The 17,218-nt window shown below is 43.4% G+C and overlaps 1 protein-coding gene across 1 annotated transcript in view; it reads right to left on the reverse strand.

The window, feature by feature from the left end:
• LOC135216633 (mediator of RNA polymerase II transcription subunit 4-like) overlaps positions 1 to 17,218 on the reverse strand; it is a 70,226-nt gene that overhangs the window by 25,709 nt on the left and 27,299 nt on the right. The window contains exon 2 of the mRNA XM_064252016.1: positions 6,576 to 6,747. Within this exon, the coding sequence (XP_064108086.1) occupies positions 6,576 to 6,747 (172 nt within the window). The remainder of the gene's footprint in view (positions 1 to 6,575; positions 6,748 to 17,218) is intronic.

The raw sequence follows: 17,218 nt of genomic DNA on the forward strand, positions 1-17,218 counted from the left end.
AAAGATCCATCCTGTACCGCTTTGTCAATACAAGACAATATGCATAACAGGGCTTCAGGTTCGATTCCTTCCGAATCATGGGCTTTCTTGGACATCACCCCAAGGGACCAATCTAAGAAGTTGAAGACTTCCAATACATGAAAGAGTCCCTTGAGGAGATGGTCCAGTTCAGAAATTCCCCACGTAATTCGTGCCGAATTGAGACCTTGTCGACGTGAAGCGTCAACTAAGGTCGAAAAATCTGCTTCCGATGTAGAAGGGAGAGCAATACCCATATTCTCTCCCGTCTGATACCAAATGCCTCTTTTACCAGCTAATCTTGCTGGAGGCATGCAGAAGACTGTTCTCACTAAGTCTTTCTTAGACTTCATCCATGAGTCTAAGGATTGTAAGGCCCTCTTCATCGAAATGGTGGGTTTCATTTTGAGAAAAGACGAAGGCTTCTTCGTCTTAGCACTCGAAAAGAGAGCGCGCGGAGAAGGAGGAGCGGCAGGAGTCAACTCGTCTCCATACTCCTCAAGAAGCAAGGCAGTCAAAACCTTATAGTTCGACAGTCCTTCTCTTCCCTGATATTCATCATCCGAGTTTTCTTCCAACTCGGGATCTACATGAGTCTCCGCTCTCCTTTCCGTACGTTCCTCTTCTGGAGGAGACAAACTCCTAATAGGAGAGGGGCTAAGGGAATGATAATCTTTCCTCTTTCCCGCTTTAATAGCCTTGGAAGGCGCCACAAGTTCAGGCTTCTCTTGAAAATTAGAAGACGCTTCCCGCTTGAATGACGTCTCTCGCTTACTTGTCTGCTGACGTCTTGATGACGCTTCGCGCCTGGAAGACGCTCCGCTCTCCAAAGGCGTCCTACTTGGCGTCACAATATTGGTCGGAGCGTCACGTCTATGATCAGTTTTCAATGACGCTTCATGTCTAAAAGACGTCTTACGTCTCTCTGGCGTTACGAAACTTTCGTAAGCAACCGTTCTCGTTCTCGAACTCGAAGCTTCTGTAAGATGTTTAGCAGCTTCACGTCTGCATGACGCTTCTCGTTTAGCAGGTGAGAGAGGACGAGACTTCTTAATTGGAAGTGCCACGTCCTTCCTACGAGGCGCTAAAACTCCCACTAGAGAGGACAGTTGCTCTTGAACTGCCATAATTATTCTCCTTGACGCTTCTCCCACGTCCACTGCATGACGCCTTTCGTCATCACTAGGGGGAGAAGAAGGAAAGGGTACTTCTGCGTACTCGTCCGGTGACGCTGACGCCACCTTCGCCTTCTTAATAGAAGAGGGAGCGTCATCTGAGAAGCGCTCTGGGCTCGAATCTATTTCAGGTTCTTGCATATGACGCTTCAGCGGTCTCGACAAGTTCGACTCCTTCCACCCTCGTTTAGGTGAGGGAGAGGGAGAGGACGAGAAACACTCACGAAGGACGCTTTTCCTATAGCGCCCTTGAGCTGCCTGCCACGAAGCAGAGCTAGCTGAAGGGACGTCTGACCGTTGGGGATTCCCCACGACCTCCTTAAGGCTTTCGACTTTCCTTCTCCTCTGGGCATGGGAGCTTGGAAGAGGTCTAGGCCTGGGAGCGTCGCAGGGACGATCAAACGCCCCCTCCACAACACTGGGAGAACTAAACCCTTCACTGTAATGCTCACTTTCACTAGCCTTACCTTGGAAGTCAGCCATCTTGGACTTCATGTCTCTAATTGTAGCTTTCAGATTGGCGATTTCCGAGGCCGAATCCGAAAGAGCACTCTGAGAATGAGATACATAGGGAGAATCTAAATCAGTAGGATTAGAATTATCCGTGAAAGGCTCAATAGGCCTTGAACTCACACCTTTCAGACGTCTAACCCTATCCCTCTCTAACTTCTTCAAATAAGAAGTCAAAGTCTTCCACTCTTCTGCATTTAATCCCTCGCATTCCTTACAAGTATTATTAGCAGAACACTGAAACCCCCTACATTTACGGCATACCGTGTGAGGATCAACCGACTTTCGGTATCCTCACCCTGCAGCCTACATTCACACACATTCTCACACTCACATTTGAATCAGACATACTGAGAAAATTCCAAAAGAGTAATTCCAAAAAACAGTCCACAGGTAGCGAATGCCAAAACACGATCCAGATACGTCACCAAAAAGCCGAGAAACGATGATCAAAGGATGAAAAATGAATCTAAGTCAGGAGGTAATAGCAACAATGTTGATACCACCGGCGACAGAGAAAATATGGAAGAAAACGGGGATGGTTCCTAGTCCTGCCGCCCAGGGCAGGCAGGTAGATCACCTGACCTACCTGTAGCGAGTGGCGCGAAATTTGAATTTCTGTCGGGGACGACGGAGTCTTAGCTATGTATATATCTGACAGGTAAGTTGATTGTATGAAAACGGAAATTCGTGCACAAATTCCAGCCGATGGTTTCCGAGGAAAATTTGAGGTTCTGCAATATGCTTAAGCGATCTCGGGAGCAGCGACATGCACTGGGTCTTGGTTTCGTTGTAGATTATATCAAATTCCTCTGCATATTGGCGGCAGGTGTCGATGAGTCGTTGGAGACCTTGCACTGATGGGGAAATCAGAACCATATCGTCGGCGTAACAGAGGTTGTTTATAGTTGTTTCATTGACGGTGCATCCGATTGGGAGCGAGTTCAGTTTGACATTCAAGTCATCTGTGTACGTATTAAACAGGTAAGGAGAGAGAATGCCCCCTTGCCGGAGCCCGTTTAGGGAGCCGAAGGTGTAAGATAACACGTTACCCCATTTGACACAGAATTGCTGTGTGGAGAACCAGCAATGTAAAATGCCAATTAGGTACAGGGGTGTGCCCCTTTTATGCAGCTTCAGGAAGAGCTTCAGGTAGTTTACTCTGTCAAATGCTTTTCTCAGATCTACAAGACAAAGGAAAATAGGAGAGGCTGATGATAGGTAGTAATTAAGCAATTCTTTCAGTATGTAGATGCAGGTGTCGGTTGAGTGGTTTGCTTTAAACCCGAACTGTTTGTCAGTGGTGTGTAGAAAGGGGAGAAGTCTAACTAGAAGAACAGACTCAAGTATCTTCGATGCGATCGTTGTGATTGCAATCGGCCGGTAGTTGCCAGGGTCAGCTGCATCCTTTAGCTTGTTTTTGATTAATGGTATCAAGTGAACTAAGAGTAGGGAGTCTGGAAGAAACCGGTGAATTATGCACGCATTGAATAGGGCAGCTAGCAAAATGTAAATCATCGGATGGCAGAGTTTGAAGGCCTCTGCGGGAAGACCATCACAGCCGGGCGATTTATTATTAGGTAGGCTGTTTATGGCATCGCTGATGTTACCTGGCGTAATACGGTCTGCAAAATGAAATTGAATGTTGTCAGTAAGGAGGTTATCTACATCCCTTCGGAAATCTTGATCATTTATGCAATTCAGGATATTGTTGAAGTGATCGCCCCACATACTTGCGATAGCTTCGTCTCCGACTGCTTCCCCTACTCTCTGTGATAGCTTTTTAGTTTAAGGGATTTAAAAGACTGGATATCTTTTCCAAAGACGAGGATAATCACCAGATTCTAAGTTTCTAGACATTGCATCGGCTCTTAGTTGTTTTTCATTTAACCTGCAGTGCTCAAGAGCAAGTTTGAACTGCGCTCTCGCCTGTCTCATTAGCAATGCAGTGTGCCCTTCCCTGGGGCTACCATTTTGCCTCCACAGTAAAAACATTTCTCGTGAGTATGTATACAGATCTTTAACCAAGTCATTCCATCCAGGTATATTACGAGAATTACCTTGACAAAATCTGTAGGCAGTCCTGCCCGAAGCAAGCAAAGCGGAGATTATGTTCGAATAGAATTCATTCAGATCCCTCTTGTGGTGGTCATTTCTACAATTTGTGTTAGTACAAAGTAAGGCGTCTGCCGGTTGAACTATTGACCGCAACCTGGTTTCCGTGGTCGCCCTAAAGTCTCTGGTTTTCTGTTTGGTTTTTAAAATCCCAGTTTACCGCTGTGGTCGATCAGTTAGGGGTTCACGGTAGGGAGGGTTGGGGTACTGAATGACACCTGTAATGGGATGTGATCGTAGCCCGTTGCAAGATCATAGCGAATATTGCAGGTCATAATAGAATCATGAAGTTGTGGAGATGTGATGCAGTGGTCCAGCCAGGAAGTTGTAATAGCGTCCGCTCTATTATGTACATATGAATAAGAGGAGGAAGGGAGGAGCATTACATCGCTAATTTGGAGAGCATGATTTTGACAGAAACGAGTAAGTTCATTATAAAATTGTTTTGTGGGGTGAGAATTAAGGTCCCCGATTATACAAATATGATCAGCAGGAGAATCATGAATAATACTGTGTAATTCCCCTAGGATCATGCAGTAATGATCAAAATTATTGTTATTTTCCCATGGCATATAAACATTAATAATTAGGATAATTGAGTTCCCTACTGTCACTTGAAGCCCCAGCAATCTGTCACTCCTGTAGGTCATCACCTTTATCGTATTGTCTAACGATTTGTGCCACAGGAAAGAAAGGCCTCCTTTCGGGCGACCGGCTAGGATTTGATCTGTAACTTGCATCGATGAAGTCGAGAAGGTTCTGTAGTCTTCATGATGAATCGCATATGGCAAGGTCATGTGGCCAGAGGAGCGTTTCTTGCAGTGCAATAATGCCTTTGAAGTTTTTGCAGAACATGTTTAGAAGAGGAATGTTCCGCTTGAGGCCAAAGATATTCCAAGAGATTATGTTTAATGTATCCATGACTACTCACGAAGATGGAGATGAATGCGCTGATCATTTGGGTGGATGGGGGGTTAGCCAGGGAGTGGGCAGTCACTTCGCCGTGGGGGTTGGCTGGGACTTGCGGTGGAAATGACCCTGGTTGGAGTGTCAGTAAGTTCCCCTGGGGGTGGTTGATCCGGATTAGTCTGTATCTTGAAACTAATATATTAGGACCGAAATTCTCGCCTTTAAGAACGTCGAGGTGTTGAAATAGGCAGGTAATCCTGTAAGCCACTTTATGTTTAATCCTACATGGGATTTCGTGAGAGATGAGTGGGTCAGAGCCAGTGAGAAACTTGACTCTCTCCACTGGCATCCAGCGTCACCGATGAGCGTAGATTGTGAATTACTAAGTGGCATCTCTTCTCAGGTTCGGTCGAGGTGAAACACGAATGTTGGGCTCCGGTCCAGCGGCCAAACGGGAGGTTCTTCTCTTCTTTCTGCTTGTTTGTATCTGCCAGCCGCCAGACCCCTCATGATCAGTTTCATCTGCATCTACGATTGGGGGGTTGGGGGGGAGAGATAGGGTGGGGAGGATTACGAGGGCTAGTAATCATCACCGGGGATATATCTTCCACCGGAGGCACTGGGGAGGGAGAAGAGGTTTGGGGGTCAACAGTCCCCTCAGAACGGGGCACTTCCGTGTTGCTGGGAGGCGAGGAAAAACTGGATGCCGCATTCGTAGTAGTCTGGTGGCTATCTGTGCGATTGTCTATCGATCCCTGAACTCCTTTGATCGCATCCAGATCCGTAGTGAGGTTTGATTCCAACTTTTTAAGGCTGATTATGGATTCCTGTAGTCCTTTTGATCACGTCCCAGATTCTTGATAAATTATCATTTGTCTCCTCAATTTTTTCAGAGTTTTTTCCAATTATTTCTGAGAGACGATTTTACTGTTTTGAAAGGCATTTTCTGCAGTGTGGTAACACCGCAGGTAGGCTTAGGTCAGCAGGGCCCTTTGGAGGCAGGTTGTAGGGTCATCGGCGTATATTTCCACCGAGCAGGTCCTTAGCAACCTAGTGATATACGAGTATTTTTTTGTGAGAGGACAAGTTTCTTCGCGGATCGCTCCTTGAGAATGCTCTCTGGTATCAGATCTTTGCATTTCGTATATGCAACGTTGATTTCCTCATCGGAGAAGGCATCGCTGACAGATTGTATAGCGGACTCGACGTCGGAACGGTTCGATTGGTATTGAATAAAGAAAAGACAATTGTTCGCGAGTACGGAACTTGTGTAAGGGGCACAGGCACCGGTAGGTGCCAGGGTCACTTGCGCAACGGTTGGAGGTTGGTCGGGTGACATTTTTGCGGTAAGGGAGGGGTCAAGCACTAACATATACACTGCATTCTTTTACCCATTTCCCAGGACCAATAGGCCTCGAGAAGCTGTGATTTGAAAGATTTCTAAGGCACTGATTGGAGCAGAAAGAATATTAGAATAACTGCCGTTGCACAACACTCTCCGGCTTACACGCCGGGTATTACGTGGAGACACTATTAACACATTGCTTACTATAAGAGGTATAGTCACCAATGGCGAAAAACCCTTCTTTTCTGTGAAGAAACGCGAGAGAGACCTCCAACACGTCCGCACCCCACACAATCACTAATAATAATAATGCAAATCTGCCAGCTGATTAGAATGTCCTCTGGTGTTCCCATTTATGAACATAGTATATACATACTCACTACAACACATAAACTAACAAAAATACAAAATAAAATACAATTCTGAAGATAATGTTCACCTTTGCACACAAAGGGTCTGAGAACTGAGTCATCTATGTATACAGGAAAAACAGTATACCTCACCTGTTGGGTACGGTCTTCTTTGATCACCCTGTTGCCAGTTAGTTGGTGCAGTAACAGAGTAAGTTGAAGAAATACGGTGAGCATATTTAATAAGTTCCTCACTATTTACGGGCCGTTTGTTTGCTTTGGTGATACTCTGTAACTTCTGTCTAGCTTGATAGAGTGCCACAGACTGAAAAGGAGTAAAAAATTTATGAAAAATTATATTTTTATAATAAAAGAAAGTTTTATACAGTATATACTTATCCAGTAATTACAGAGATATTAGTTTCACTTGTTCGGCAGTTAAAATGTTGAAATCCACAGGTGGCACTAGAATGTTTTGGGGGTACGACTAACCCCCGCCCACTTTTGGGAGGAAAGAGAGGTACAATATAGCAGACCTTCGATTTGTTTATGCCCTTATGTTCATGCAAGGAGAGGAGGAAGGGCTCTGTTCATGTAATTACTTGATAAGTATATAAAACAGTCAAATCATCATCCACTGGATAATATTGTAACGCAAACCTAGCCTATCTTCTTTGTGCTTCTCTGTTATGAAGGTTTTTTGGCAGGAATATGATGAAATAATATCTTGGCTTCATGCAGCCTGTAACGGATGGTTTGGACATCAACTTAAAGGGAGAACATAATCAGAATCAATATATGTAATAGCAACAATGGATGTCTAGGGAGTTAGGCGGAGCTTCTTCAATAATCATCCAATGATGATCTTCAAAAGCTGTGCAACCATTGGGTTGTAGATGCTTTTATTTGGATTTGAAATATAATTTCTTCTTTGACTCTTTTGCTCAGTCATCTGACAGGAAATTTTTCAAAATGTTTTGTTATTTTTTTTACTATGAATTTTTCATTCACCATTTTTTTATATATTGTTAACTGTATGATTAATAAACAAAATCGAATAAGAAAAGCACATTTTATTGTATATTATATCAAAAGAATAAATTACTATTAGGTGAACAAAAACTTCTGGAACATGTTACAAAATATTCTTGAGTGACTGTACTTACCCAATAATTACATAGCTGATTCCCACATTGAAGGGAGGTGGGAACCATGGACAAATCTACTCCCAAAACATTATTAGTTGTAATGACTTTGAGAAAGAGAAATTTTGCTAACATTAAAAAAAATTTTTTTTGTACTCTTAACTGAAAAGAGAGCTGTGCAGGTAAGTACTGCCTCTGGTTGGTACTCATCCTATCATGTTGAAGTCAGGCTGTATGGCCTTGATTACCTACTACTTTAGTGGGTGACTTTGTAGGGTTCAGTAAAAGGTGAAAAATGAAGAATAAAACACGATAAAAATGATAAAATTCAGCCATATATGTAGATACCTAGGTCAAGAAATGAATGCTTAACTGGGTAATCAAAGATCATTACTGCAGCAAAAACATTTTTTTCCTTTTTTCATGTTTTTTTATTTTTGTTGTTTATTCATTATAGTTTGTTATTATTATTAGTACATATTAATATATACTTTTAAATAAATGTGAGATCATTAAGATTATCAAAAGTGGGACAATTAAGACCATATGTTTACTAACACTTTTCGTTTTCAACAAAAAATTCCATAAAATGCAAAAATATAATGATCCAAATAATTGTTATTAAACTTATGAATTTTAATGATACGGCTATAAAATACGTACATTTCGATTTCATCATATCGATCTTGGAGAGGGTTGTTCTTTATATTGTTATTACTAACACAGTCAACAGTTTGTATACTTGTATTTTGTGATTGAAATGTCTATAAATAGAACATAAGTAGAGGGCTGTCATTGGCTAACAGATCACCATGGCAACCAGCAAGCCAATCTGGTTTTAGTTGTAGTATTTTATCTGTAAGTGCATGTGTTTTGAATACAATACATACTTTTTAATATACAGTGTGTGTATGTTACTGATTTTATAAAAAAAAATCAAATAAATGTCTTCTTTTGATGCCTGGGGACGGTCTCCTGAAAAAAGGCTATCTGATGAAAAGCACTCCAGACTAACCCAGTGACTACATGAAGGTCGCTCTCTTGTTTTCTTACAAGGCACAGGGGAAGAATAACACATCCGCTGCTTTTCTTTTCAAAAGGCGCAATTTCTCCACAAAGGGCTCATGGCATCTGGGAGATGAACCTTCCGCATTTGACGGCATCTTATGGAAATCCAGTGAAAGCCCTTTCCAGTGGGCTTTGGTTGCAACCTGGGATTCATCAACAAGTTGAATTATCGGGCAACTACACCAGGGGCATATCCCTCTGACTTTCCTTAGGCTTCCAGTTTGACTACTCCCATGTCAGGGACCTTGGACTAAGAGAATCAGCGGGCTGAGCAGCCACCTCCTCCACAATCACTACCGGGCGCTCTGAATCACTTTTCTATAAGTATCTTCAACGACAATGCTAACTGTGTAATCGATTCTACAGCGATTTCAAACAGTTTATCTATTTTGTACTCGAGACTGGTTATGGTGTTGGGTTGGGAAACTTGGTAGCTTGGTAAAGGAGGTGATGGGATAGATAAGGGCATCACTGGATTTAAAGAAATCAAAGGAACATCAGAGTCAGATTTAGTTACAGACAATTCCTGACTAGCTTGGACTTTACTAATCTCTGCCCTAGCCAAAGCTTTTCTCTTTTTGTCCCTAACCAATTTTTTCAAGTAAGTCTAGTTTTTCCACTTATTACTATCCCAGTTAGCACATTCTTGACATCGTAAGTCAATAGATCAATTCTGTCTTCTACAAGTCAGACATTTTCTATAAGAGTTGTAAATCTCCTTAGTTAAACGAGTATTACAGCCTGTACTGCAATATCTAAAAGAAAAAATACTAGTGTTGAACATCTTGAAAAGTAAAAATCAGGAATACAAAAAAGAAAAGCTGTATATCTAAATCAGAAAATAAAGTTTTATGTATGACACTTACCTGGCAGGTATATATATAGCTATAATCCTCTGTCGCACTGGCAGAATTTTCAAAACTCGCGGCAACCGCTAGTTCACCGGTAGTTCAGGTGATCGCCACCCCGTTCCCATGGCGCTGGTGCTCGGAACCATTCCCATTTTCGTCAGATTTTCTCTGCCAGCCAAACCGTCAACATCGTTGAGGGTTCCCTGCTAGAATTTCGAGCTCGTTGGCTGACTTTTCGCTGTATTTGGACGGACTTTGGTATCGTATTGGAAAGTTAGCTTGGCAATCGCTTTAGGATTTTTCTTGAGATGTCTGATTCAGGTATTATGTTTAGGGTATGTGTGAAAGAAGGATGTAAGGTGAGACTTCTGAAAGCTTAGGTAGATCCTCACACTGTGTGTAAGAAGTGTCAAGAGTTTGTGTGTACTTGGGAGAATAGGTGCAATGAGTGTGAGAATTTAAATGAGAAAGAGTGGAAGACTCTTATCAAGTATGTGGAAAGGTTGGAGAAATGTTATTGTTATAATACAATTAAGTTTGTTCATACTTACCTGGCAGATATATATATAGCTGTATTTTCTGAAGTCCGACAGAATTTAAAAATTCGCGGCACACGCAGTGGGCGGCCAGGTGGTAGTACCCATTCCCGCCGCTGGGAGGCGGATATCAGGAACTATTCCCATTTTCTATTCATATTTTATCAGTGCCACTGTCTCCTGAGGGGAGGTGGGTGGGCACTTTAATTATATATATCTGCCAGGTAAGTATGAACAAACTTAATTGTATTATAACAATAACATTTTGTTCATGAAACTTACCTGACAGATATATATATAGCTGAATCCCACCTTCGGATGGTGGGAAGAGACAGAATAGGATTTTAGGGAAACTAAATTAAGTAGATGATATACATCTTGGTTCCTGACCTGTTAGCATAGCCGACTTCGTGATTACTGTCACCAAAGTCTGCTTCTGCGTTACTAGAGTTGCCAGCGAGGTAGAGACCTGTAATGCTGGTGCGCTCTAGATGATCTGTCAACGGGGGCGTGACCACAATGTGACTAGACCATATGACCATACTTCTGAGGGCACCGAAGCTAAAACCACCACCTGACCTAACCTATCAAAGTTAGTTCCATAACTTCTAGGCTAAAGAAAAGGAACGCGCCTCAAGCGACACAACCTTCAAAGTTAAAATGCACACCTATCCCTTTTCTATAGGATAGGATTCGTGTTGCTTCCTGCACCCAATAATATATCTACGGATATGTATGGTCCTAGCGACTTACGGATCTGAAAATGTCGTCTTCACATCCCGTCGGGAGTGTGAAGCGAACACAGAGTTGCTTCGCTAAAGCGTGGCACTCGGGATGTTACTGAGTGTCATGCTCTGTTGAAATGCTTCCGAGGCCGCGCCCTCACCTCTTGAGCATTCATATTAAGAAAAAAAATCTCAAATCTTTATGCAAACATAATGAATGAGACCTCTTAAAAGAACTCCTTGGCTATAATGCCAGGGTGTTCTTGGACATGAACCAGTCTGGTCTTTTTACGGAACACCGCAGATTGTCGGGAGTGTGAAGCGAACCCAGAGTTGCTTCGCTAAAGCGTGACACTCAGGATGTTACTGAGTGTCATGCTCTGTTGAAATGCTTCCGAGGCCGCGCCCTCACCTCTTGAGCATTGATATTAAGAAAAAATCTCAATCTTTTATGCAAACATAATGAATGAGACCTCTTAAAAGAACTCCTTGGCTATAATGCCAGGGTGTTCTTGGACATGAACCAGTTTGGTCTTTTTACGGAACACCGCAGATTGTCCGTTGACCTTGACTTTCTATAGTTTTATCAAGATAAAACTTGAGAGACCCTACAGGGCACAGGACTCTCTAATGCCCTTGCCCAATAATTTGTGCCATACCCTTGGTCTCCAAGCCTTCGGGTCAAGGGTTAGACAGGTTTCGTTCTTATCAAGAACGGAAGGCTTAGAGGACAGACCGCATTATGTCCTTTAAAGCCAAAACCTCTGATGATGGCTAAAACCTCACTAACCCTCCTTGCCGTGGCTAGAGCGGTTAGAATATTAGCCTTTCTGGTCACGTGTATTAAGTTCGCAGAAAGGATAGGTTCGAAATGCTTTTGGCATCAGAAACTCAGACTACGTCTAAGTTCCATGCCGGAACCTTTGATCCAGAGAATTTCAAGATCTCCACAGACCTCAAGATCGTGAAGCTTTGTTGTTTGACAGAACCGGATCTCTGAGCCTAGAGGCCGTCAACAACATATTTGCATATTCTACAATAGTTAGGACTTCTATCTTATCTCATACTTCATACGGAAAGATAGAACCATAACCAAATTCACAGAGGTCGAGGTGGAGGAACAGTCATTTCCCTTCACTATCTCCAGAAACGGCCCCCTCCGATTGAAAACTGAAAATAGGCAGCACTGCTTTGCCTTGGCCAAGAGACTGCCATTAATCTTGAAGATCTTATCGCTTCTCGATAGTCTGAACGCCTTCAGACTCAGAGAGGAGAGATATTAGATACTTCACTAAGTGACGATGTTAGATTACACCGATTCTCTCGGGAAGGGTCTTTGGACAATTCTCTGAATTACCTGACCTCTGTGAATCCAACCTCTTAGAGGCCAACATGTGGCGACTAAAGCTAATCCTCTAGGATCATGAATAAGGGAACAACTTAAGAGGAAGCTCCTTCGTCTTCAATATTACGAAAAACTTAACGAAAGGACGCCCTCAATCTCTCCTCACTTACGACATACTTCTAAGTGAGGATTACTCAGACGTCAGTAGTTGTTGCCTTCGATCGAGAAGACCCCCACGGACGTGCACTAGTTTGACGAACCTCTTGAGGATCGTTACGTTCCGAGCCCAAGCCCATAACCAATTTTCTCTTCTCGAGCTATGAGAGAGCTGAAAAATTATCCGAGATGATTTGGGCCACTCGATCCAACCTCACCCTTCGAGGAACTGGAGAGCCGACCAATTTGGCTTCCAATTCTTTCAGACAATGTGCCAGAACATCTGTTCTCTGTTCGGATGTCTGGCACCCTCTCGCTATCACCTGAGGTGATCCTCAAGCCGTTGAGAGAAAATTAGAATTACAAGATCTTTGATGTTATTCCAATTTCTTCGTGAGGAAAATTTGTAGAGGTCTGAATTGCTGTTTATTCAGGGAAAACAAGCTTCTCCAGCGAGGAAATGGTCCCCAGCAAACTCATCCATTCCCTCAGTCAGCCTGCTTCCTTCCCTAAATAAGGCTGCGCTTTGCATAAGCAGGAGAGCATTATTATAGTGCTATGCCGCGGTAGATTCGTACAGAATGTTACCGTGCGGTAAACCCGCACCTAACAAGTATAAGAGATATCTTGTTGAAATTTTCTAAGTAAACGGCAGGTATGATCATTCAAGATTACTAGAAATTTCCTCAACCCGAGGCTAAAATCCATGATTGTAGGGCAGAGAGACGGTTTATTAAGCCATTCCCGCAAGGGAGAGAGACGTAACCAACCGCGCATGACACTGAGCTAGCCGGTACTGCTGCGTAGATCACACTTCATCACAGTAACAGCAGCCTTGATCATCGTCTCGCACTATGTGCCTGAGTTGCCAGCTACTCCTTTTACGAAGGGATAGGTATGAAATTATCGAGCAAAAGGGAACTCTCAAGCAGGCATATTTAAACGAAACAAAATTCGCTAAATACAGAAGCTGAGTTGGTGTTGCAGTTCAATTAGAATACTTCTCGTCTAAGTCGCAATCCGTAGAATAACTAGGATATGCGCCTACCCCTCGGACAATTCAACTGTTTAGTAGAATCATGTCGCGAGGTTAATATACGTAGTATATTTATAGTATTCTGAACAACGATCTCCATCCTAAATTCTTTCCTTCAAGAAAACAAAATAAGGATTGGAGATCGACCACCTTCGATCTCTATCAAAAAGAGTGAAGAAGTCTTCCTCGAAGAAAAGCTTCAATGGTGAACAGAATACTATCTGCCTGAGTTGCCAGCTACTCCCTTTACGAAGGAATAGGTATGATATTATCGAGCAAAAGGAAACTCTCAAGCAGGCCTATTTAAACGAAACAGAATTCGCTAAATACAGAAGCTGAGTTGGTGTTGTCGTAACAATACCTGAAGAGTTGTTCTTACTCCGAAAACTCTTGGAAGGTTGAAGGGAGTGTCAAATAAATACATTAGAACAACAGTTCTTTCGGCTTCTATCCGCAGAGGTAAATACGATATGCGTATATGACTTGACCCATGCGTTAGCAAAATGACGCAAAGATAAACTACGTAAGTATTGTAGTAATTTGAACATCGAATTCTCTACTACATCTTTCCTCGACGAGGAAGAGAGAAAGAAAGGAAAACGACTGTCCACGTTCTAATGAACGAGACTTTTAAAAGAACTCCTTGACTCTTTGCCAAGACTCTTTTCCAAGACTCTTTTCCAAGAAAAGGGAGTAATATTCGAATAGAGATCATCAAGAGAGAACCGAGGATCGAGACCGTTTCAATGTTCTTATGATATTGGACAAAAAGACTTCCTGGATAGTCTACAAGTCTTTCTCTTAACCCCGGATGAGCCTCTGAAAATGAATGAGAGCTCTTCCGAAATTTGTTAATGAGTTTATCCGCTTAAACGATAAAAACGTTAAAAACTATGTCAATGAGAACTACCCCATTTATGAGGGGTCCCCCACTTAAATGACAATGGTGGGGAAAACGTGCCTGACTTGACAAAACTATTAGCACTTTGCTAATAGGGGAAAACCCTTTAACATGACCGAAAGTCACCCAGGAATCCAAGTATATAATCTTCCCGATTCTCCAAGAAATCGATGAAGAGGAAAGAGAGATCGAAGAAAAAATTCGGGTATGTCTCTCCGCTAACTCCGAATCCTTTTTAAAAATTTCTGTAAAGAAATGTCCTCAACAGCAAATAAGACGCCTTCAACAAGTCTTTTCTCTCGCAAAGCGTCCTGCCGAGCTTCCACCGAAGCGTCCTGGCGAATGTCCACAAAAGCGTCCAGCTGAGCGTCCTCAAAAGCGTCCTGCTGAGCGTCCTCAAAAGCGTCCTGCCGAGCGTCCTGAAAAGCGTCCTGCTTAGCGTCCTGGAAAGCGTCCTGCTGAGCGTCCTCAAAAAACATCCTGCTTAGCTACGAGCGTGTCTGAGCAGAGAACACCAAGTCTTCTGAACGACGTTTCAGAGAGGAACTCGTTGAGCGCCTTGATGCATGCAAGGCCCGCCAAGAGGCGTCCTGGCGAGCGATCACACCTCACTGTTATGACGAACCGCGTTTTGCGTATGACATTGAATATTTTTAAGGGACGTCCTCATGCGAGTCTCCATGGAGAGCCGCACGATGTCCTGAAGAGTGTGAACACTAAAGGAAGACGTATGGCTTTCGTCTTCCGCAAGGTGCTTGCCGAGCGTCCTGGAGAATGTCTCTACTTATAGGACGTCGAGCACCTCCAAACGCTTCCTCACGTCTAAATTGCCCTTCTTATGCCGACCAGAGACATAAGTTGTTTGACTGTGCAAAGCAGCTTGCCGGCCGTCAAACTTATCAGCTTGCTTTTTCGAAGTAAAGCGAACGTTACATAACGTATACGGAGCGCCATGAGGAGAGGAGACGAATATGTCCTTGATTACCAAATTCTTTTGGAATGCTAGCGAGGTTGAAACAGCTCTAACTTCATGAGCGTTCACTCGCAGGAGGCTCAAATCACTCTTCTGGCAAGATGAATGAACCTCCTTAATAATGTATAAGTGATATATACATGAGCGTTCACTCGCAGGAGGCTCAAATCACTCTTCTGGCAAGATGAATGAGCCTCTTTAATAATGTATAAATGATGTATACATGAGCGGTCACTCGCAGGAGGCTCAAATCACTCTTCTGGCAAGATGAATGAGCCTCCTTAATAATGTATAAATGATATATACATGAGCGTTCACTCGCAGGAGGCTCAAATCACTCTTCTGGCAAGATGAATGAGCCTCCTTAAATGTCCCTTAGAAAAAGAGCCAGTGCATTCTTCTAAAAGGGAAAATGTGGTCTCTTTACTCTTTCATCCTCTCGTGATGAGAGAGAGGACGTGAAGCGTCCTCTTCTCTCAAGCTTCTTTAGGGGGCGCGAGTCCTTCCGAGAACTCCAACCCCTGTGTGGGGAGGACGCCTCGGAGGACGAGAAGCAATCCTTCAAGATTCGTGCACGTGCACGATCTTTAGCAGCCTGGGAAGCGTCAACAGGTTCTGCCGAAGGGACGCCAGATCGGTGGGGAGCCCCCGTAACCCTCTTGCGGCTTTCGACATGCCCTCTCCCTGAGTCATGGGAGTCCGACAGAGGTCCAGGCCTAGAGGCATTATGGGGCCGATCTGACGCCCCCTCCACAACACAAGGGGCACTACACTTCACAACACTGATTGGAGAGCGAGCACTTTAGTCTAAGATTACTTGATGTAATCCTCTAGCAGACAACTCTTCTAGGCCCGTAAGCCATACCACAGGGTTAGGCAAAATAAAATCTACAGGAGGTTAGAAGGTTCATTATTTCTAACTTCTGTTTACTGTGGAGGAAAACTCCTGATTCTAACACGCTCTAAAATGCGTAAATGAATCCTCCTTCTTCCGTAATCAGTCACACATTACACTAATTACCTTATGCAAAGAAAACATGTAAATGTCATATATACTAAGCGAGTGTCTACCGAAAGTTCCGGTAGCCTCACCTTACCGTGCAGACAACAAAGTCTGAAACTAGGCTAACTAGCTTCAGACATCAAATGCAATGAAAAAAATTTACGATAGCGTATGCCTAGCCACAAATCCAAGTTAATAATCGAAAGAATAATTAGGATACTTAAGTGGCTAATGAAGTTTTTCAAAATCCTAGGCGGAGGTCTGTAAACAGTTGTTTACCGACCGGCGACAGAAAAAAATATGAATAGAAAATGGGAATAGTTCCTGATATCCGCCTCCCAGCGGCGGGAATGGGTACTACCACCTGGCCGCCCACTGCGTGTGCCGCGAATTTTTAAATTCTGTCGGACTTCAGAAAATACAGCTATATATATATCTGTCAGGTAAGTTTCATGAACAAAAGATAGAGTTAGAAGATCAGTGTCTCGGAGTGAGAGATTGGGATCTTCTAGTAAACCATTGAATGAATCAACTTCTGTTTCTTCTCCAGCTCCTTCCCATGTAGATTTAGTAGCACCTTCTCCACAGGTTTCTCCTGCGCCCGCTGCTGTATCTGAGGAGACGAGTGATGCAAATTATGTGAAAGTGTTTGCTGCCCTTGCTTCGATGGGCGATCAGATCCAGCGCTTAACGGACAAAGTGGGTGTGTTTAATGTTAGTGACAGTGTTGTGGAGGGGGCAGCTGATCGTCTCTCTCGTGCTCCTAGACCTAGACTGCTGTCAAGCTCCCAGACCCAAGGGAGAAGGCATGTCGAAGTCGAAGGGAGGCGAGAGGGGGTTTCTCACGATCAGTCGTCCCTTCAGGCAGTCCTGTTGTTGCGTCCCAGGCTGCAGCAGTATGCCATAGAAAAGGCGTTACTAGGAAGTGCTTGTCCTCCTCTGATAGTTCTGCATCAGGCAGGAATCGGCAGTTTTTGGAAGTATCATGTCCTCTCAAGAGATCTTACAAGCCATCCTCCTCTCAGGATGAACTTGGATACGCTCAAGAAGGATGGAG

This window comes from Macrobrachium nipponense, chromosome 6 (assembly GCF_015104395.2).
Source record: "Macrobrachium nipponense isolate FS-2020 chromosome 6, ASM1510439v2, whole genome shotgun sequence".
NCBI lineage: Eukaryota > Metazoa > Arthropoda > Malacostraca > Decapoda > Palaemonidae > Macrobrachium > Macrobrachium nipponense.